Genomic DNA, 24218 nt, shown 5'->3' with positions numbered 1-24218 from the left:
CTTTATTGGTTTTATAGTTAGCATGATATGTCTAAATGAAATGGTAATTAATATACGTAAGATTAATAGCTAACCTTTTCTGACATCCTGATTAAAGAGAAAGTCATGCCCAAATGACTTTTGAGGAGTTTATAAGATACTCTAATTTATGCTCAGTTGCCTAAAAGTTAAGTTCCACATGTTAGAAACTATTATGGCAAGATATGGTCAGGCATATCATCCCTTCACAGTGAATTTCTGTAACTGTAAAAATAGGTCCTTTTGCTGCTTTTCTTTCAGCAGCTGCTTGAGAAATTCTTTTTTTCTCCCCATGGATTTGTAGTTTAGACATCAAAAGTGTAATAATTTGAGGCTTAAACATGTCATATCAAATCTTAGCACAAGACAGACTATTTTGAGTTTCTTTCTGGTTTAGTGTCTCCCTTGGAGGAAGAAAAGATCCTTTGCGTTTTCTTCAGTGTCACTGGATCAATCTTATAAAAGAGACAAAATCACGCTTAAATCTGATCTGAAATTCTGGGGTTTCAGATTTTAACACAGACTTGTTTATACCTTTCTCAGCTTTGTATGTAATAACAATGAATAGAGGGGGTTTGATTTACACTGGGTGTATCTGTACCAGTACTGCTATAAAGTAGTAGGAAAGTTTAATACCCTGAATTCATACATTAAATACGTCTTGGAAGTGATTGGGAAAGATTTGCCTCTTTCTCAGAAATCAGAAAAAGTGAGGATGAACCTCTTGAGACAAAAGGTGAAGGTAACCTCTGCGCAGGACTGGCAATTAAAACACCACTGATTTTTCACAGTGTTTTTTCTTGCATACAGCTGGAGCTTTCCTCATCCCAATTCTGTCAGGCATCCACAAAGCAAATCAAAGCTGAGACATTTTGGTCATGTAGAGTGGTACGGGACAGGCTACTATCTGAAATCAAAGCATACAGTATCATTTTAGAAGGTCCCATGGTATTTGCATCTGTGATGAGCAAGGAGAATGGCGAGGACTCCTGAAAACCTCAGTTCAGAGAAATCTCTATGAGAAATGAGATACAGTTTTCATGTCCTTCTGCATTTAGCTTGAAGTGATTGGAGCTGCTTATCTGTTTCACAACAGATAATTGCAGAGAAGTTCACAGCCCTCCGTTTGTCACTGTTTTAAAAGCTGCTCAGAAAGGTAATAAAATCAGTATGGAAATATATCCATAGTCAGAAGATAACATGTAGCCAAAGAAATAAGTGGTCTGTGTCTTGCTAAACTGAAATAACTAGGTCTCGCACAGAAATGTGATAATTATATTTGCCAAGAAAAGAGCAGGCTTCTCCCCACTCAGTTACTGGCCTTGTGGGCAAAGTCCATCTCAAAGGTGAGAAAATGCAGATAAGCTTGTTCACATCCTCTAGCACAAATGCATGGGAGTTTGACAGGGCAGATCCAGGCAGAACACTGCTAATTCCTTAGATTGTCTGCTGCATAGTGTCTCATTCTGGAGAGTGATGATAAGAAGAATATAAGATTTTTTGCTTTTATGTGGCAACAAGCTGGATATGCCAGGCTACCTATCAGTTCAAGTTTCAGTTATAGCAAAAGCAGATTCACAGTTCCCATTTTTTAATATTATGGTGAAATATTAATATTCTGGCAAAAGTATCATTGACTTTGAACCTCGAGGTTGCCTTAATTTTACGTTTCTCTGAAAGGTTAGATTTCTGTTTCCTGAGTTCCCAGGGAATTCATTCCATGTTCTTTCAGAAGAAGATATCTTGCATTTATGGATCTAATTCTGACTTTTTCACACTTGCATAAATTGGCAGTAACTCCAATGAATTTTTATGTCATTTATAAAACAGATGCATTTTTTTCCTTAAATGTGACCAGATAAATTCAATTAAATATGTTTCATATTTAGAGTCAGTTCTGAATGCCTTGACATAATACCTCTACAAATATTTTCTTTCCTTTACTGAAAAATTCTCATAATACTAGAATGGTCATCTTCTTCAGGATCAAAGATATTTCTTTCAGCCAAAAATATCCACGCCTGAAGCTCCAGTTAGAGATAGAGTAAGTGTCTGCTGACACGTGTCACTGGTGGTTCAGAGTCAAAACAAGAAGACATATAGAAGAAGGGTGCTATAGTGCAGAAATATGCCTGGCAGTCAGAAAATAGACAATTGCCAAAACCATGACTGTCTAAATATGTGTTATAAAAAGAAATGAACTGCACATGAACTTTGGGAGTTGTTTACAAAAACAAGAGGAGCTTTAGGATATTAGATGCCCTTCCCCTTAATCACCCCAGAATCTGATAGGTGAGTAGGAGACTTCTAAAGGCATCAGTATCAGGGCCGTAATTCCCATTGGCTTACATTTCTGTCTCTGATTTAATGCCAAGGGAGGTGATATTCAAACCCAACTTTTGCCATTACACATGCAGTTGCCTGTGGGGAAAATTACAGTGGCTCTATTTAAAGTAAACATCTAAAGTATCTGCCACCGATTTCCAATGTAACCTTGAAGAAGTGACATGACATAACACTTTGTTGGCTCTGCTTCTCCACTAAGTTACGTACTATTGCAGAAGTGCATAATAGTAGGAGGAGACAGAATTTGTATTCTCTTCTGCCCATTTCCTGATTTGTTATATCCCCTCCCAAGATGTATTTGCCAGGATTATCAAGGTGTAAAAAGTAACATCGCTGAGGAATCTGATGTTGTGATTTGGTTGACTACAGTGGCAGCAGTGCTGTTCTTGAGCAAAATGGGTGTGCCATAGCCAAGCTAGTAGTACAACAGAACTGAAGATGCTCTAAAATGATCTCGAGTGCAGTGTATTAACTAGAACATGTACTATTTTGAATATGTAATCAGATTATAGCCCATGCTCCTTTGTCTTCAGTCTTGCATGATGAGGAGAAATTATCAGAGGGTTTGTTTAAAATGCCCTTGCACCTTATTTTTTTTGTTGATGTACTAACTTTTAACGCAAGCAGAGCTGATATAGTATGGACAAAGTACACTTTGCCTATGAAAGCAGTGTGTTGGATGCAGAAAACCTGCAATAGCCTTCCTGCTTATTTTGCCTGTGCAGGAAGCCAGAAAGCCACGTTTGCTGCTTTACTTGCTGCTGTTGGGGGAGGGACAGTCTCTGTTGAATAAATTTATTTCCCCAAAGGCAGAAGTCACTACTGCTACACTTCAGGATATAGGGAGCAATAACCCAATGATTTTAGAGCTTGTTTTGTGGGGTTTTTTTTTGTCCAAACTTTGCTCTGCCTTTCCCATATTAGGATGAGGGTAACATGGCCCTTTGACCTGTGGGTGGGTTCCGGCTCTTATTTCCTAATGAGCCTCTCAGTCTCACACATTTCTAATTACTCACGCTGACAGAAATGTAGGATTTTGCCTGAATGAAAACTCAAGTCTGGGATTTAATACATTGTTTTCTTTAATTTTTCTATGTTTTACTTCAAGGACTTCTGTAACAAGACAAAGTTAGCCATATTAAATACACAAGAATAATAGCTTGTGCTGATGGACAGGAGTAGAAAAAATACATCTTCATTTGCAGTGGTGCAGCTGTGCTGGCTTTGGGGAAGTGGCAGCACTGTGGCACCCAGCCTCCAGCTGTGAGCCCAGTTCTGCTCCCAGGCATTCAGGCTTCATTCCCAGCTATGTCAGCTGGCATGTTAGGACATAACCTCCCAGAAGAAAATCACACTGTTTCTTTATGAACAGGGAATTTTAAAATCCTCAGAGTTCAGGAGTGTTCAGTCACGTCCCTGGGCATCTTTGCTCACTTTTTAGATAATCTTTGAAATTTTCACAAATAGCCCAAGACCCATCATTTATGTTAGGTAGGAGCAGAATAAGCACCCAAGTAACATGTTCCTTGAGAGACTTAGAGCTGGACCGTATAAGGAGAAAAAATGTGTTTTCACTGAAACCTGCTTTGGTTTTTACTATAAAATGCACTCAGAGCTGAAATCCTTACACTGTGCATGGATTTTATCACAGATAAAAGCTTATTGGTCTAAAAAGGAGAGTGCTGACTAAACAAAGGATGTGTGAATCCTCATATTGTGTCCTTCATCTCACAAATCCTCTTGTCATCAGGTGCTCTGCCCACAAAAATATATGTCACTCCTGCTCAGTGCATTTGAAAACACCCATCTGATAGCAGAGTTTGTCCAAAGTTTTATGCTGCGTGAGCCAAGTACTTTGTGGCCGTTCTACAAATATATATGGGAACGAATGTTCCATGAAGTGTTAATTTTCTAGTTATGGGTGGTCTCAGTCACTGTCCACAGGCGCATCCGAGCACAAGTACCTGAGCACTACCGCCCAGGTAGTGGTATGTGTGTGAAGCTTCAGCCTGAGGATCTCCTACTGTGCCAAATGAAAGCAATTTGACACGTAGCACAACAGGAGAGATAACGCTGGTAGGCAGAGATGCAAGGAGTGCAAGGAGTACAGGAGTGAGTGCCGTCAGCTCAGCAGGGGGAGCAGCTAAATTTTGCTGTGCTGGCTTCAGGATCTCCCGTAGACTTTCACTGGCTGCATCATTTTTGTAACATACCTTCCTTTCCCTCACCCCAAACTGACACTTGCTATGGGCACTCCCAGGGCTTTAAATCCAGGCTGAGGTGGGTTTGGACCGTCCTTGGTAGTCTTATGCCAGGGCTGAGTTTCCCTGCACAAGGGGGATTCTCCTTCCAGCTTCAAGCAATTTGCTGTGCTGAGACAAAGTATCTTAACAGACTGGAGAATCTGATCCAGAAACCTTATAAAGTAGTAGGAATATTTGGGTGTATCCCACAGAAACCATTATCACCATTGCCAGAATGCAAGACAGTAGGATTACACGGTGCCCAGTAATTCTGCATTTCGTAAGTGTTAGCATATTTAGAATACAGAAAAAGATTTTAGGGAGGAGTGGTTTGCTTTTAGCTGTTAACCGTCAAAACTGCTGCTTTAAACAAACTCCCCCTACAAAGCTGTTTATGAGGATCAAGTTGCAAAGCTCAAAATGATCATACTAAAAACTATAACCCTGAGAACTGGGTCTGGAATGTGGCAAAGAATCTTCCTTTACAACATGGACGCTAATAAAAGAAACTAAAATCGCCTATTGTCATAGCTTTAATATTAACACTGGCTGCTTTGGCAAGCTTTAAAAACTGGACTGCACTATAAAACCTAAAAATGTCCTGGACTTGGAGTTGTTTACACAAAATATGAGGAGATATAAAGTTACAGAGCTGGGGGTTGGAAGAGGTGGCTTTAAAACCATCCTCCTTACACTGACGTCACGTGGAAGCCAGCTGCTGGGATGATGCTAAACGGAACTGCTTTTTAGTTTGCAAAAGTTGCGGAGTTATTCAAAGAGAGTTGCAAATACTGCTGCAGTTGAAAAGTTGTGTCTTGCTTAGCTTTCTTATTTCTTTTAAAGATCAAGATTTACAGAACTGGATCCCAGCTAGCTATGCATTTCATTGCTTTCACTGCTGTTTAGATATGGACTGAAAAACTACTACAGCATTTCTCATTTCACGAAAGGTATGGTTGTGTTTTATTTTAAATCAGTGGTTTTGAACAGTTAAGATTAAAAAAGAAAACAAATTCCTAATGTGGCAGTTATTTAAATATATACATAATGTTATGTATATGTAGTGTGTTCATGTATGTTACTCTTTGAGATCAGTCTTTTCATTAGTTCAGTTAGTTTCGTTAGAGCAGACACAGATATATCAACAGAACAGGCATCACAGGTATCATTGTCACCACTCAAGTCTCTTTCTTTTTCTTTCTTTCTTTCTTTTTTTTTTTCTTTCTTTCTTTCTTTCTTTCTTTCTTTCTTTCTTTCTTTCTTTCTTTCTTTCTCTCTTTCTTTCTCTCTTTCTTTCTCTCTCTCTTTCTCTCTCTCTTTCTCTCTCTCTTTCTCTCTTTCTCTCTCTCTTTCCTTCTTTCTCTCTTTCCTTCTTTCCTTCTTTCCTTCTTTCCTTCTTTCCTTCTTTCCTTCTTTCCTTCTTTCCTTCTTTCCTTCTTTCCTTCCTCACACTACGGTAGTTTCTTTTTGTGTATTCAATGTGCAGTGTTGTGACACATGGCACACTTTTATAATTGAACAAATAAGGAAATTTCGAATTTCATTAGTCATCCAAAATACAGCACTTTGTTGGAAATGTAATTTAATAGCTTTTTTTTCTGTAAAATCAAGGGAAGATTTGTGTATCTGAGTGGTTGTTCACATCCCGTCTAATTAATATCTGTTGAAAAATAACATCTCAGCTGGTGTCACTGGAGATAATTTTCAGGTTGTTTGCAAACTATTATGCATTTTTAATATGTGGATAGAAAGGGTATGGGTAAGACATGGGGGAGTAATAACATTATTAGTAGTTGCTTAAAACATTTTATGCTTGAGGATGGAGGGCTAAAGGAAGAGTTAAGGGAAAATGCAGCAGATGTAGACAAAATTGATTATTTGCTTGAATTTGATTGCTGTAATGAGTTTCTGACCTTGTCTAGGACGTGCAGAAATTGCCAATACTGCAAGAGCACAGATACTGTTCTGATCCACTGAGCAAATTAAAATCTGGCATTCTACATCACTTTGGATGCCACGTGAAATACCCATGGGGACATCTCAGTGCACTATGCAGATAGAGGGTATATTACCAGGAGTACAAATTGGATTTTACTGCTAGTAGGGAAGGAAAATCAAGCAAAAAATAAATTAAAAAACAAACAAACAAACAACAACAACAAAAAAAAAAACCCAAACACCAAGAGAAAAAATAGGGGAATGAGTCATAGAAATAGGTATTAAAATTCTCTGAGGAATTATCCACGGTACAATAGCAGCAAAACTGTACAGTCGGTCAGCTGCTAACATCAATAAACATGAGTTTTCTTCTCAGAATTTATGTCAAGAGGAAATCAGAGAAGCATAAAAAGCAATACAAGCTTTCTGTGGATCTTAGAGCAACAAGTGGTTATCTGTAACTAACCTCTTCCAAGACTCGATTTCATTTTGATAGTCTCCAATCTCTTTTTATAATCAGAGTTCCATATGAAACAACTCGGAAATTGTGAAGATGAATGTAAACATGGCAATAGTAGTTCCTGACACTAAGAAACCCCCAGGGGCCTTTTCAATGCTTTATGCTTGCTTGAAAGTAGTATATATTATATACCTATCCTTATATGTGTAAAAAAAACATGCTTTATAGCGTTGACTTTCTTTCTAGTAATATGCTACTGATTGAAATATGGTCATTGCTACTAATAGCGTACTAGCAAAATCACCAAATCACCATTTATGCAAGTTGTAGACAGATACTGCCTGCCTTTTTTGTTAATGATTTCACAGCATTTACATCTTTTTCTATTTCTTTCTGACAAGTATTTGAGGGATTCTAGTGGAGCAGAGAGTTGACTTCTGCTTATTTCTCAGAGATGTCTTGAAAGTTTATAAAGAGATACATCTAGTCCATAAAAAAAAAAAAAAAAAGGAAAGAACAAGTGATTGTATTAAAAACTTTTAGTTAGCAAAGTGAGAAAGTATTGAAGTATTGAAATGGTTTGAAAGTTCATTAGCAATAGATATCTAGATTGCAAGAGATCTTAAGTGCAGTGGAATTTTTTTGTACATTGTTTTTGGTCAACACTTCCTGAAGTCTGGCACAGTGCTGAAGTGTTGGCCTGGAGAGGTGCAGTCTCGATAGCCTGACTGCCTTCTCTCAGAAGCCTTAAGCAAACCAGTGCTTGACTTCTTTTATAATGCAAATGGTGTGCTGTCTTTCAGCAGCTCATAGTTTCAAGGAGTTTTATGTTTCCTGTAAAGCTGCCCCATATATTTTTAAGGCAGGTGGAAGAAGAAGGGTATGAAATCTGTTAGTAGGTAATTGAGGGAGAGATTACCGTTTCAGAGTTCCATGGCAGGTGTGAGTCAGATTTTGAAAGAGTAAGCTCCAATACCACATCACGTGGTGATATGGACACACCATTGTGAAACAGGCTGGCAGAGATGTCTGAAGAATAGTCACCTTGTTCGCCAAATCCTCAGTCCAAAGTTGCTTGGGAAATGGTTTTGCAACCTCTGAATTAGGACTGAGCCTATGATAGCTGGCGGTTGAGAGATCCTGTAGCAGGACTTCTGTGACACAAAGACCTGAGTAACCCATTGGGCTTCAGGTGAACTTTTCTGCTTACTTGTTCATGAAAGAAGCTGACTCCAGCTTTGACATAAGCTTCCCAGTCAGCTGAAATAACGCAGCACTGGTAAGCAATGATTACACAGTAGCCACAGCTGAATCAACAAGTCTTGTCCTATAAAATACAGGATGAGGAAGAAATTTATGTGAAGCTCAAGCATGGATTTCACCGTATTAAAGAAAATGTGGGTGATAAAGTGGGTGATTCCTGTGAGTTAACAATCACTGAGCATCAATCGGGGAAATGAAAAAATTCCTGGAAGGTAATCTGGGTTTACCCCTAGTTAACTCTTTGACAATTCATTTCCCTTCCCATAGGTTTGGTTCCTGGTAGGAGACCGGAGGCGTTTTGTGACAGAAACTGTATTCCAAGTCCATCTAAGTAACACAACATCTGGCTTTGAGAGTCAAAGTTAACAAACTGGAGTATCAACATGTGTGGATCAGCCATTATACCACATGAGCCATCATAACCAAATGAATGAGTGTTATTTTGGCCTTCCTGGGGTGGTAAATGTGCTGATGGTAGTGGAGTTTCTATTGTAAAGCCTAAGAATGCCTAAGAAGACCAGGCCCATAAAATTGTTAACTGTTTTCTCCAAAGCTACATGGGCAGATAAAAAATATGTACCTTAAAATATACATATTTATTGATTTTCTTAATAATTCTTTATCCAGATACAAAGATACCAAAGAGTTCTGAAGAGAGAGGACAAACTGAAGTACAAATTAGTTAAATATCCTGAAAAAGGTTTTGAACTCATTTTGAGTTAGTGCTACTAGAAAATAGTTTTCATTCTTCCCTATGCTAGTCCTGAAATCAATGTTTATGGATTTAGATTTGTAAATCCAAAATACGTGAACTTGTTATGACCTGTAGTTTTCAATGTAGAAGAGTGATGCTTTCTGCAGTATGTGTATGTTTGTTACCCATTACTAGCTTTTCTCCTATTTTCCTTCATGTATTCCAAATAATTCATACAGCCATGAGAATTTCCTTTGTGTATCAAGTTTAGCCTTCAACTACCAAAAGAATGTCACAGTCTTTGTTGTACTACATGCATGTGTGAAAAGACTGCGTGAGCAAACATGATACCTTTACACTTGGCAGTTGTCTTCTGAACAAACGTAAAAATAGCTTTCACCATCCAGGGCAGGCACAGCAGGATCCCAAGGTCCTGAAGTGCCATTCAATATCACACAGACTCAAATTTCATTGAAAAGCGGGTTATAGTGAAGAGTAATAACGAAGATGTGAAGTTGCCACAGTACAGAGCCCCCTATGGTGGGCATTCCTGCAATCCTGTGATGCTGTCTCCTGCAAGCACATTTTAGTTAATTATTTTGAAGGATTTTCTTAGTTATTTTTTTCCCTGAAAGCCAGAATTAAATACAAGTAAGACTTACTCTGATAAATTTCCAGGAAACATTTAGGAAAGAAAGAAAGAAAAGCAGAGCTGTCTTCTTGCTATTACACGGACTGTAACCATGGACCTGCGTAAACAACTGGAGAATACTGAGAGGAACTGGAATAAAGAGAAGATGGAATTGCTGGAGAGATTTGACAATGAACGGAAAGAATGGGAGTGTCAGTGGAAGGTCATGCAGAAGAAAATAGAAGAGGTAATTCTAAACAAAACTCTGAACACTAACATTTTCACTTGAGTCTTACCAGTCACTACTTTACTTAATTATTTTTTTTCTGAATTATATTCTATTTCTTATCTGTCAGTGAAAGTTTCTAGTAGTTGATGGTAGAATGCAGAGTCTGGGATTAAGCAGTATTTGCAAGTGCTCATTTCATACTCATGAATACAGAGTAGAAGGTTAAATTTTATTTCATGTGAAGTTTGCTCTGATATTGTTGGCTGTATGTACTGCTGCCAGTTACACTGAGCATGGGCCACATTGGTCATTTTATACATGCTTTTGGCAAGTACATATAAGCTGAGCAACTGCATATATGGGGTTTAGGAAAATGCATATTTAGTCACAAAATATCTAGGTATCATAATTCTCTGGCAGAAGGAGATTACATCACACAGATATGCTGGGGAAAATGGCAATATTAAAAAGAATGTCATACATTAAATGCTGCGTGATGCAGGATCGTACTAGCTAGAACCTGCTCCATTTATGGATGGCTCTTAGTAGAGAAAACGGCTACAATAAATAGCATGAAAGTCCTGATACCAGTTGTGTTTACACATAGTAACAAACACTCTCTGCCATTTCTAATGCATCTCCTCTGAGAAATAATTTAGTTATTATTATACTTTTACCCCCAAACTGTCACTGCAGCAGAACCCTCTGGCACTCTGTAATGCATAAATTGAATATGCCTTGGTGACATATAGAAGAAAGCTTTTCACTACTAAACTTTCCATATTTTTCATTCTAATATGCACAGGGAATAGTTTTACTTGTTCTCTGCCAACTCTGGCCTGTGTCTGAGCCACACAGGAATGTATGGCTGAGGTTACTCACATGAAAGTATGAGAAGGAAAACGATCAGAGCCAAATGAATTACAGCCATACACTGCCCATTAAACCAGCCTGCAGCATAACTCCATAATGTCAGCTCTTTTATATTTTACCTGCAATTCTGGCAGACTTTGGCATGATAGTATGAAAGCCACATTTTATCTTTTGTGTTAGGATATTGCCGTGCTGTCTTACCTAATTTCACCACCAAGGTAAGATTCTTCAAAAGTTAGTAATGTGATCTATGTGTGTAGTTGAGTTTCAGTTTGTTAGGTATATGACGTTATGTGGAATAGTGGTAATGTGCTGTGAAAAGGTGTTGTGGCTATTAGTAGTCCTGACAATGGCAGTGAAGACTATGGGGTTTTTTCCATCTTTTTATTAGCATATGGATTATGCTAACATGTGTGGCAGAGACACAGATCAAGAATGAAATGGAGCTAAGGGTAAGAAAATGAAGCAAATCACCAGGAACTGCAGGAAGAGACAAAACTGCAGATGATACCCCAAAGTTATTGGTATCATAAGGTCACTTCTTAAGCTATGTCTATAGCCATTGTTGATTTCAGTGGTCTGTCATTTCTTCACCAATATGGCTGGAGAAAGGGGAGATACCTTTTAAATAACATCATCTCTAGAGGTATTTCCTCAATAAAACTCATGCTAGCTTGTCAACATGTATTTTCATTTTGTAGTTTTCTCTAGCCCACCAAAACATAACTTAATTCTTGGAATCCCACAGGAAGACCCATGTGTTGGGAGGTGGTATCCTCCCTTCTTACTGCTATGCTGAGTTTGTAGGAGGCCTTCATTTCTTGAAAATTAAGAAATTCACCCTGTGGGTTCCAAGAGCAGCTGGGCTTTGGAAGTAAAGTCTGAAAGTCCAGGATGAGGTCAAGTCTCATGTCTCTGAATGTGAGAATACTTCTAATCCACAGCACTACCCATGAAATGGCCACATGTTCTTTATGTTGTTATTCTTTTTCACTGTCCTTACAAAAGCTGTTGTGTTGGCCTTGTGCACTGCTAGAGAGCAGGCAGGTGGCTGTTCAGAGGTGCTTGCTCTGTGCTTTCTTCATAAAAGCAAGTTAAAAATGAATGTTTATATAGAGCTGTGGGATTCTTGGCACTGGAAATGATACTGTAAGCAGAAGAGGTTTTCATAATGTTACTATTTTTTTCTAATTTGTCATTTAACACAGTTCCCTAGTTTGAATCTGCTGGGTGACAGAAATTAACACCTTTTCATTTACTAATGAAGCCACTGGATCTCAGCAGATAGCATGAACAAAGATAAGAGGGTGACAGCACATTAACAAACAACATCATTCTGCAGTACTGACTTAGCAGTATAGTCATAGGGAAGAATTCCACTTGCCTGGGAGAGTGTGCTCTAGTGCAGATGGCACTGTTTGTGATGAGACTTCGCTTCCCCTCCTTAAACTAATATACATTAACAGGCTGTAAAATAGCCATAGCCCTCTCCCACCCTCACATTCCTTCACATTCCCCATCCATCAGACCAGGGCTGTGTACACCACATAGCGCCCTGCTATTACTTGGAAGACAACCACACAGCTTCTGGCTCAAGGCAGGATTATTGACCTCTTGAGGCTGTTTCCAATCCCATGCTATGGATGGGAGCCATATATTAAAATCACAACAAAAAGTTGATGAATGGTAACAAACCTTTCGTTACCTTGTGACAATAACAGCCTGTGAACTATTGCGCTGTGTGACTCAACAGTTTTCTACTAACATGTGAAATCTTTCTACTTGGAACTACTGAATGAAGCATCATTCAAAACAGAAGGTAAAATAATAGAATTGGAATCACAGAATTGTTAAAGTTGGAAAAGACCTTCAAGATCATTGAGTCCAACCATAAATGTAACACTGCTATGTCCGCCACTGAAACATGTCCATAAGTGCCACAACTACATGTCTTTTCAATACCTCCACTTCCCTGGGCAGCCCGTTCCAATGCTTGACAACTCTTTTGGTGAAGTAATATTTACTAATATTAAGTTTAAGCCTTCCATTGAGGCCATTTCCTCATGTCCTATCACTTGTTACTTGGGAGAAGAGACTGACACCTGCCTCCCTACTGCCTTCTTTCAGGTAGTTGTAAAGAGAGATAAGATCTCCCCTCAGCCTCCCTTTCTCCAGACTAAAGGACCTTAGTTCTCTCAGCTGTTCCTCATCAGACTTGTGCTCCAGATCTTTCATCAGCTTTGTTGCTCTTCTTTGCAAACACTCCAGCACCTGATGTCTTTCTTGTAATGAGGGGACCAAAACTGAGCACAATATTCGAGGAGCGACCTCACCAGTGCCAGTTACAGGGGCACAATCACTTCCCTAGTCCTGGCCACACTATTTTTGATACAAGCCAAAATGTTGTTGGCCTTATTGGCCACTTGGGCACACAGCTGGCTTACATTCAACTGACTGTCAGCCAACACCCTCAGGTCCTTTTCCACTGGGCAACTTTAAGATCTTTTAAAGTTCATCACTGTTCCATGATTCAATAGAAGCTTCTATTGTTTTTTTCAGCTTTACCAGGAGGTAAAACTCAGAAGGGAGACCAATATGAATGTCCATGATAATAAGGCCATTCAGAGCAAGATGCTGCAGCTGTCCATTCATTCCCCGACTTCGGAAGAGAGTGACACAGTGGAGCTGAACTATCAACACAATGTTGCAAATGACAGGATGGAAAAAGGGGGTTTGCTCGGTAAGACAGGACACAAATGTAAGGAAACCAGAGCCAAGACCAGAAACAATACTCTGTTAATGGACAGTCTGACCTTTGAGAACTGTGAGGAACCTGAAGACAGCCTTAGCATCAAAACTTCCAAGAAAAATGCCAAGAATTATATTGGTGATCTCAATGTAGTAAGTAAAGCATGACCATGTTTCAGTTACAAGGGTGAGAAAAATACTGAGGGCTTTGGCTTGTCAGGTTAGCCTAAAGAACTGATTTGTCTTATTTTAGCAAGGCATTGTCTCTACTTCCTCCTCATTTTGTCATTGATAAGTGTCTTCTCACTGTTTAAAATGTGTTAACAGCATGCTCTTTACCTCCATTTATAACCTGAGGGCATTTTTATGTCTTTTCATGTGATACTTTCCTCTGCTGTGTGTCTTAAATGCAAATCACCACAAGTTTCAAAATAATTCTGGAGATAACATTTAAAGGTTTATCTTAAGGTACTGTTTTATATTTCTAAAGGCTCTTAAAGAACTTGCTAGGGTCAGTGAAGAATTATGCAGCTATCAAGAGGAAATTCGAAAGAAGTCCAACCACAGAAGGTAAAAACATATTTGGACTTTTTATACTACAGGAAGAAAATGAATAATCAGACTGTCCTCCTTTTCAGTTTGTAGGAGCGTTTGTTATTGAATTTATTAGGAGTTGGGCAGTTCCTATTCTCCTAGTGTTTCACTGCTCAGCATAAAACATTCAAATGAAATATACTGAAATATGATACAAGGGCACATTTTACTAGCAAAATTGAGTTTATCTGTTATATCTTGCCCCATGGAAGTCTGCATCATGGCAAGCACTTCTCAGATGCTCCCAAAGAGCAGGGGGAGATCTTACACTCTGCCATGTAACCAGGTGTCTGTCTGTTGCTAATTCAATATAATAGCTTATAGGTTATCTTTAAAGCAAATAGATTCATAACTGATGCATAGTTTATAAATTCTGGCTGAGATGGGTGATTTAGGAAACTTACACAAGAGCTGCACTATGTCCTAACACTTTCTTCATTCAGCTTGTAGTCAGATAGACTCTCACTGGAGTCATCAGATCTCACAAGATCCCACTGTCTGTACTGAAGTATAAGTAAGAAAACAAGCAATCATCTAGAAAAACTCAGAAGAAAAAATTTTAGTGGCAACAGAAAGGAATACAGGATTCCCTTTGTTGAGCTTTCTTCAAATTCTTTATTTATATTTCAAATACCCTGGGTGTATCAGCTGCAGCAAAACTACTCCCAAATATTTTTAAGCAGCCAGTGTTAAAACACCTGCTTGTGGGGAGAATGAATCTATGATAGGGTGTCCGGGGGGAATACCCATATTGCTCATCCCTAAAACACCTCTTCTTTTATTTCCAGAATGAAGTCACTTCCTTTCCTGGGGGAATTTGAGGAAAACAAAAACACAGTTATTCTGCCTGAGGTGAACCATGTGTCCAGCAATGAATCGCAGACTTCAGATGCTTTTGAAACAGAGGAGCATAATAATAGGAAGAATCTGATGAGTTCCACCAAGGTTTTGAAGGGCATGTCTTATGGTGGCCTTACTGGTGACAGAGGAACAGATTTTAGACCTTGGCAAAAGAAAGAAGCTCCACCAGTTCCTCCACGAAGCACTTCTCGGCATCTAACAAACTCACTTTCTGCAGTTGTACAGCTTTCTGAAGCTCCGTTAAGAGATCCAGGCATCAAAAGCAATTGCAAGGCTCAAGACTACGGGAGTGGGAGGAAGCAGATGAATCCTTCACCTATAAACCAGAATGAAAACACAGCAGCCTGTACAAATGAAGGGCAGTCTGTGAAAGGTCCTGTGATGGTAACTGCTGCAGTACCTGTAATCAAAAATGAGCGCAATGTACCAACACATTTCTGCCACAACACCTGGGCATATGATGTGGGCAAACTTGGAAAAGACTTGGAAAAAGGTAAAAGTGAACCTTCCATACAGTCAGCCCAAAAGAGTTGTTCAGATGGAAATATGGCCCAAAGCAACAAGATGCACCAGAAACAAAATCCCAAGTCTCACAGCAGTCCTTATTGCAGTAATAACTTTTATGCCCCTCGTACCCTGCACAATGATCTTTTGGGAGACTCTAGGTATACTTTGGAAAAGACCCGAAGAAATGAAACTTTAGCAGCAAAGATCGATGAGTTTAACCGAACTGTATTTCACACAGATAAATGTAACAATACTTTGCAAGAAAACCAGGTGCCTCAGACAGCATCAGAAGATCACAAACCTTGCGGTCCAATGTGTGAGTCTGCTATTAGCAGGACAGAAACTGTAAATACATCTTGTGTTTCAAATCCCAAATTCTCTGTAGCAAAGGAGCAAGAAACTAGCAACCTCAGCAAAGCTGTCAGAACAGTAGGGCAACAAAAGCAAATAAATGGACTTCCAAATACTAGTGGTTATAGGCACATGCTTCACGAGCATGACTGGAGACCAAGTAATTTATCCGGTCGCCCGCGTTCAGCTGACTCGAGGTCGAACTATGGTGTTGTTGAAAAGCTTTTGAAAAACTATGAAAAATCAACAGTGACTTCTCCGTGTAATGCAAAAGCCTGCAAAGATAAGTGGACATGGGCAAACTCTGAATTCACTGATGGGGGTTGTGAGACCTTAAGTCAGTATTTAGAAATGCTCCAGATTGAGCAAGGAAAGCAAGAATTTCCAAGGAATTCAGCCAGGCAAATTGGGCAGCAACTCAAGCAAGGAAAAGAGACAAAAAAGTTACCAGAGGTAAGGTTCATAAGAATGGCAAGAATAAAATAATTCAGTTTCAGACCAAGCTTCAGGTTCTAAAATGAGGCAGGCTAACTTGATATTGTAAGCAATTATGTAAAATTAAACACTGGATCTGGATGAATTGGGAGTATTTCCTCCGAAGAGTTGTGGGAGGGCAGAATCATGTGAGTAAGAATGACCAGTGAAAACGTGCCAGATTCTGATATCTGCTGCTGTAATGTACTGGATTTTAACTGCAGTGTAGTTATTCAAGGACTGAACTAGTGCAAACTGCAATCAAGTTTTAACTCTGTCTCTCCTTCCTTTAGTTGACGAGTTATTTCATAAGCCTTTCCAAAAGGCTTAAGCACACCCGACCAGGTCAAAATCGTAGAGGGCTTAGATAGTGTTCTTCAGCATCCAGGGTGATGTTTGATTTGTAATTTTCTTCGAACTGCCTATGAAAAGGTGGATTGTAGCTCCATAAATTTTCCAGTAATAAAGTGACGTCCTATTACTCATGTCTCAGTTCCAGGCTTCAGCTGTATATTAAAGCACAGAAACAGAAGAATAGGGCATGACTAATTAATTTATATTTGGCTGAATTTTATTTGCAGAAGTTTAGAAATATTGCCTTTGCCGACATTCGTTCTTAATGCAAAGAGAGATGCATGGTTTTGAAAATATAGTTGCAGGTTCTGCAAAAGGCCACAGACAAAGAAAAAATCATTTTTCTTGAAGAGTGCCTTGGCCAACAAACAAAAAGAGATATGTCCCTTAGATTCTCAGAAAAGAAAAGACTAATATGTTTGGAGCTGACAGACTTAAATGAGTTCAGACTATCAGTTGATATGCCTTAAACTGCGAAAATTTGAGAAACTTTGATGTAGGTACGTGGATTTAAACAGTTGAGAATCTAGTTTTCTTCCAGATTTTCTTCTGCATGTCTTTCTGATAGCCTTGCAGTGATGCAATATCTTGCTTAGCAGACACATCTTTACACAGCACAGAAGGAAAAAAAAGTGAAACTTGTGATTTCTTTTTCATCCAATGAACTATTAAAAGGAAAACAAATTTTATCAGTGAATATGTAAGGAAGAAACAATGGCTAGATAATGCCTGAGTTTACATTGACGTAAGCCCAGAATTACTTTACTAAGCCAACTTGATTTTTTTTCTCCGTAGATTCAAGCGTTATGTTGATGTTTCTGTCTGTACAAACTTAAGTGTAGAATATTGCCTGATTAGGGGGTACTATTTTAGGTCCAGCAGCAATAATGTCACAAAGATGTAAAGAACTATACATCACATGAGTAATTTGGTTCATTTTCTTTATTTGAAATTTATACCACTCTAACTGTGATCAAAATCTGTGTATATAAGGCTCTTCATGTAGATATGAAACTAAATTAATACATAACCATTCTGAATTAGTTACCAAATGTAAAGAGCTTCACATCGCACTAATGGAAACTGAGTTCTTGGCAAGATGTGATTGCTGAAATAGGATCTGTCAAAAAATACCTGAAAAGTATGTGATCATAATTCAGTAATGTAAGATGGTATTCCGAGTTCCATGTTTAGAACAGTATATAGTGTTCATTGACAAAGAAACTTTAAAAAATCAAAGCAAATGAGAAGTGAATATCAGTTTTGGCTTGCATTAACATTTTATACTTCTCCTTGTGTCTGACACTTGTCTCCATATATTTTAAACTGCAACTGATGTGAGAATCCTTATACATAGAAATAGCTGTTCTTTTGCATTCTGTGCATTACTGTGCTCCTTTTAATAGCTTCAGACCACCTGTTCCGAGGTCACCCCAAATGTTTTCCTACATTCCTGCTGCATTCCACAAAAGCCGTAACTTGTTAAAGCAAGGAATTGCCTTTGTGTTCTAGATATCTGTGCCAGCTAAGTGTTCAAGTGGGAAGGGTTTCTCACGGCCCGCTCGGCCAGCAAATCGACGCTTACCTTCTAGATGGGCATCCAGATCACCGTCAGCACCACCTGCTGTGAGAAGAACAGCATACAACTGCTCTGTCTCCTTTCGGTCAGAGACCTCAGTAGTCTGAACCCAGAGCTGGGTTGGATAGTGTTGTGAAAGCTCTGCACCTCATTCTAACTGTATTTGGTATGTGTTATAGCAACCAGTTCTACACTGTTGTTCTTGTCCAAGAGTGACCCCCACCACGTGCTGGACAAAGCATTTTAAATCTTAGGTCATTATCACCACAGTCTTCAGTGTTTTTATTGAGATGAAATAACTATACCCATGATTTTCCCTGCTCTTTTGGTAATAACTCACAAGGAATTTCTTTTGAATGGCATCTTCCTTATTTTGCCAATCAGTTTTGAGTTGAGACAATGTATAGCGCTGTATATTCTGACTCTTCTGCAAACAGCAGAATGTAAAGCTGTATGCATGATCATGTGTTCGTAGGTGCATGTGTTGGACTAGGAAGTATACAGGTCTGTATTTAGAAGAGACGAACTGTGCTAGTGTTGACATTGAAATTACAACCTATGCCTACATATATATATAAACTTTGTGTTTACTTTAAAAAGTTTCAAATATACAGTCCTGATGACATTTATATTTTGTATATCTTTTACATAGGTTCACAGGTGTAGTATTTAATGTACAAAAACTGAATATGCATTTTGGTGACTGATTGCAGCGATAATGCCTTGCACAATATGTATCTGAAGCAGACTAGCTCGACTGATCCATCAGTCATGCTTCATGGCATCCTCGTTCGGTTTCCTAACCCTTATGATGCTAGGTCAAAAACCCAAACATATTTTTTCTGAATTAAAATACTATATGATTTGTAATACATTAGCCTTTTTCAGCACCAGAAATATTCCTCAAATGTTGCGATCCTTTTAAAAAGCTTAAATGTGCCATTATATATATAGCGTACTGTAAACACTTCAGTAGTTTCAACTAGTGTAACATACAATTTATGAAGGGAAGAAAAGGGTTGTATATGCTCAATTCTGTAAAACTTATTTTTCCTTCTAGCATTATACTTTGACGAAGTCAGATAACAATAGACTTGTTTACTTTCACTCAAGGCAGGAGAACAAGGACTGTTGTTGTTCCCTTTTTTACTTTTCTCCTAGACTAGAGTGCCTGAGCCACTTGCTAACTTACTGCGCCTGAACTGACTCGTGGCAGTTGGTTGCGAAGTTTACTTGCACTCTGGCAACAAGCTGCATCTAGTAACGAAATATTGCATCAAGGTATGATCACAATGGTGCTTGAAATCCTAGACACATGGCGTTGGAAGTATGCTTTTGCCATCACTTGACTTGGTATTATGGGCCATCTGAATGACGTGCACAGAGCCTGGCTTGAACCTTAAAAGAAATATGGATAATATGGATGCTACCCAGACTCTTGCTGAACTTCCAGAAAGACAGTGTCCTTCATCCTGGAATTTTTGCACCCTTCTCTATGCTGTTGCTGGATGCATATTGCAGTAATGATGATAAATATTACCTTTAAACAGCATGTCTGGGTTAAAAGGAGTAAAGAGGCACTTCTTCAACATCAGCCTGATCTTGTCTTGCAACTTTTCTTCTTCTCTTGGAGAAACATAGTGTGTTCAAAGTAATTTCCAGAATCATCCCAGGATCCATTAATGTGCACACCTTCATATGTGAATGTTAAAAGGAATTCGGAGAGAGTGTAGGCTTTTGTCCTAGTGAATTGTATGTGTGGCAATATAGGGAGTATTAGTTGTGCTTTATTTGATAGTGATCTATTGTCCTACTCCAATCATGTTAAGAATCCATGCCTTTTTCCTTCCTTTTAGGGCCTTATTCTTCTTTCCTCTGCACAGCTCTGGTTTTGCAGAGAGAGAAGACAGGAGGCCACGTGTTCCGAGCAATATAGCCTGTATGGTGGTATCGCTAACTCTTCAGGCATGCCAGTATTGGAGTAAGCAGGCATTAGAGCCATAAATCCCGCCTTACCATGCCATTGTGGCTGCCTGCATGGCAAAAACACTCTCACAGTAATTTGTCCAATCTAGACTTCTGGTCCTTTCTAGATGTGAGTGGTGGGAAAATTCCACAACAATATATGAAGCCTTCAAACAGATCAACAATTCATCGAAGTTTATTTGGATATAAGTGCAAAGTTACTACTGGAAAAGATACAAGGACAGGAAATCTTGAAGAAAATCTGAAGAAAACTTATACAATTTGGATAGAGACAAAATTCTGTGTGCTTGAGCGAAAAATCGAGTACTATAAATTTGCCCATTTGCCCTAATTTAGAGATTGCACTCCATTGACTTCCTTAGAACTAGAAAAATTAGAGATGATTCATAGTGAATTTGGAACATGGCTTAAGATTCTAGCTAACTGTGGAAATCAGTAAACCAAAATGCCTTGCAAATTGACCTTTTAAATGCCTAAGTAGCTGAGCAGCTTTAAATGCCTAAGATTGAGGAGAGACTAATATGAGAGAACTGTAAAAAAAATAGTTCTTTATTGCAGTCAGTGCTGACTGCAATAAAACTTCTTTAAATTACCTTCATGGTAAAGTTAAGCAGGTTTTTTTCTGAAAAATACTGTTACGCCTGTTTGAAGTATGTAACTACAAAAGCATTTCCCTTGATTAGTCAGTGAAGATATTTCTTTAGTTCTCTTCATTTTCTTTGATCGCCTTCAGTTCCTTTGACATATATCACGTTGTTGAATAACAGAAAAAGGATGAAATACCTACAACATTCCGTGATGTGTGTAAGTTTAATGAACAGAAAGGTTTTGAAATAAACTAACAGGTCATGGAGAAGTCTATTTTGTCAAGATTTTCTGTGTCCGTCTAATTACAGACATTGGCCCCAATGGCCAAAATTATCAAAACTGCTGATTTTGGTCGGTAGGTGGCTAGCTGGATGTACCAGTTTTAGGGACTTGCCATTGACACTGTTTAAATATTATTTTCTACTCTACTTGTAACAGAGCCAGTACATTGTGGTGAATTTTTTAGTTCCCAGAACTGATTACTGAACCATAGTAATGACTTTATTGCATTTACTTGCTATAGGGGGAAGAGTTCCACTGGACTTTCAGATCCCCTCATGATCAAAGATATATAGTTACCCTGGAAGCAAAGGACTCTGTACACACACTTACACACATGCTCATGCAAGAACCACAAGTGATCTACATATAGCTTGACCCTTCTATCAATCCTACTGTCACCTATGGAAGCAGTGAGCTTTGTAACCCTGTTTTTTAAATGGGCTTTTAATATTATTCCTCCTCCATGTGCTGTTTATATTATTAACACAGCTATAGGTTCTTCTTACTTGTGCTCTGAACAAGCATAAGATGCACTTCGTTGCATGTTTATGGGCGTTAGTACCCAAGTAAATGCAGTAGTTTTCCAGCTCCCTGCACACAGAGTCGGCTGCCCATTGAAATGGGGATGTCACTAGGAATCAGCTGACTGGTACTTTAGGTGACACAAAGCAGCATTATCCTCCATGCTGGGAGAATCTTTCCCTGAGACCCTTTTAGGGAGGAGGGTTGCAGAGTGTATACATGTATCTACATATGCAGTGTAGCAGGCCACCTGAACCTCAAAGCTGGCCTGACTTACAGCCTCTGCTGGAGGCAGAAGTAGAGGAAAAAAATATCCTTTAAAATCACTGGATATCATTCCTCAAACTCAAGAGTACATTTTGAGTGTTAATGATAGGCTTCTTATGTATGTTAAAATGTTGCTGAAGAGATGAACTTTGCTTATTCTCCAGCAACCACACAATTATCTTTTGCTATTACACATACTGTAAGGGAGTTCGCTGTTATATAGAGCAAAGAATTGGCAATCAGCATAATATATTTTTCCAGAGCATTCAGAGCACCAATTTATTTCTCCAGTTGTCTATTTAAAAAAATTGTTTCTGTAAATAGGGATTTTTTTATCCTAATGGCTTCAGCAGCATTTTGACAAAGATCTACAGCAACCCAGCAGGCAGGCCATTTCCCTTAGAAATTTGTTATTTCTGGACCAAGCTTAAATTTATTAGCATGCAAGAACTTATGCAATTCTCACAGTGCTGCTATGCAAAGAACTTTTGAGGCTTTAAGATCTGTAATATATGATTCTAGCCTTTATACTGCTGATATTCTCCATTGGACTAATGTGTAATGGTGTCTTTGGTGTGTACATGCTCTTTAAACTGGAAGGCAGAATGCATTTGCTCTAAACTAAAACCCCTTGTTGCCTCTGGCGTTTCCACCCCTCTTTGATTCCCAGTGAATGTATATTTTTATGTGGTTTATTGCCATTGGTCTATATGTATATGCCATACCTTAGGACTTTCTATTTGTATCACAGTCATTTTTTGGACAGCCTATTCTAAAAAGTGCTGATATTACTATTACCATTCACAATATATTAGATCTTGATCTATTTGTTTTGCATCACTCAAAATGCACTTTCTTCATGAAGTGTTAGTGGCATATTTTATACAAAACTTGTGTTCTCGTCCTTTGAAATGATGATTAATCTGCTTTTGAGGTTTGCTTTTGCTCTCCTTCACATCTTTTCTGTTTTGCAAAGTACTTGTGTCAGCAGAGACGTGTTTCTGATGTGTATGGTTGATCCAGTTGCTGTGTGGCTATGGGAACTCATACCTAAGGGTGCCTTGCTATCTGTTACTCTAAAAATAATTGTATCAGAATTTCTGTGGGGTAAGAGAGATTGAATCCTCGGTATGATCAAAGTGAAAGTGTGCAAATAAAAATCAGAAAGAAAGCAAAAGAATCAATGCAGGAGGTGAAACACTTGTAGTAAATGTTGTAGCTAGTTCTTTGCTTCTAATGGATGGTCCGTCTGTGCTGCCAGCTTCACACCACCTAATACTTCCAGTAATGTACTGTCTGTTTTTTCAGTCAGCATTTTTGCATATACACTTTTGCTACTCTGCGATCCCTCAATACCAAAGGATGGTGAAGGACTGATGTTATTAGTGTCAGGTTAACACCAGCCCTTCCTCTTTCCTTATTTGATGGTATGGTTGTTATTGAAGAATGCCGAAGTTTCATTTGTTAATCCTTTTTGTGGCAGCAGTAGGTTTCACCAGCAGGTCCATGACGGCGCTCACAGCATGAACATTATGGAATACACAACATATTATGTCATCCACCGACACTGGATTCCCAGTGATGCACAAAGGCATGCTCTGTCATGCTGCTGAAATTGGGAGATTCCTGGAAGATAAATGTCAACCAACCTTGTGCTTGAGTACATCAAGAGTCAGATAGTACCTCGACTCCACCGGTCTTGCCAGGCAGTGTGACTAGAGTACATGCAACTTCAGTCCTCAGTATGGGATGTTTTTTTACCACACCGGGCCAAAGTTACAGTCTTATGCTCTTTCGCAGATGGATGCCCTTCTCTAGGGACATGTGGGAAACAAACCAGAAGTAAAACCTGTCCCAGGATGGGACATCTCCTGAATTTGGATCAGATTTTTTTCATGTAGCATTAACTCTCTTACTACTTTTGAGGGGGATAAAAGGGAGAAGGGAGAGGGGAGTGCAATATACCAATTAGTGTTTAGTCTTATAGTTTTCCTAGTACCTATCCAGGGGTTCTGGTTTATAACTTTTCTCTAGTAACAACATTCTATAGTGTTCCTGTTTAAGGGTCCAGAGTTTGATTCCTTTTACTGGTGCAGATTTGTGTGTTCATGGCCAAGATTCACAGAAATATGACACTGTAGGGGGAAGTCCATACATATTACACTTTTAAATCAGATTATATCCAATGTGTGAGCCCAAAATATACTGCTCTTTTGCATGAGATAACTTGTTTCCCTTTGGTAAAGGGTAGATATGATCCAAATATGAACTGGGGGGAAGAGAGCAGGCACTGCACAGATTTGGCATGTAATACAGGTAGGCAAGTTATACTGGATGTTATTAATAGAACTAAAATCCCTTCACTGGTTGCCTCAGGAAAGCCAATATCCTTTAATATTTAGTCTTAGTG

The 24218-nt window shown here is 38.8% G+C and overlaps 1 protein-coding gene across 6 annotated transcripts in view; it reads left to right on the top strand.

Moving 5' to 3' along the window:
• Nucleotides 1-23699, top strand: part of SOGA3 (SOGA family member 3) — a 58910-nt gene extending 35211 nt beyond the window's left edge. For 4 of the 6 annotated variants that reach the window (XM_054062864.1, XM_054062863.1, XM_054062865.1 and 1 more), the window contains 2 exons: nucleotides 5451-5557; nucleotides 9641-9682. Coding sequence is in view for 2 of the 6 variants with exons in the window: in XM_054062866.1 (XP_053918841.1) it covers nucleotides 9706-9840; nucleotides 13255-13596; nucleotides 13934-14013; nucleotides 14826-16209; nucleotides 18097-18270 (2115 nt within the window). In the remaining 4 variants the exon portion in view is untranslated. Of the gene's footprint in view, nucleotides 1-5450; nucleotides 5558-9640; nucleotides 9841-13254; nucleotides 13597-13933; nucleotides 14014-14825; nucleotides 16210-18096 lie in introns of those variants that run through there. The other 2 variants (XM_054062866.1, XM_054062867.1) reach the window with 2 other exon arrangements.
• The last annotated feature ends 519 nt before the right edge of the window (nucleotides 23700-24218 follow it).

The sequence above is a fragment of the Cuculus canorus genome, chromosome 3 (assembly GCF_017976375.1).
Source record: "Cuculus canorus isolate bCucCan1 chromosome 3, bCucCan1.pri, whole genome shotgun sequence".
NCBI lineage: Eukaryota > Metazoa > Chordata > Aves > Cuculiformes > Cuculidae > Cuculus > Cuculus canorus.
The sequence above is the reverse complement of the archived record's forward strand: the minus strand, read 5'-3'. Positions and strand labels throughout refer to the sequence as shown.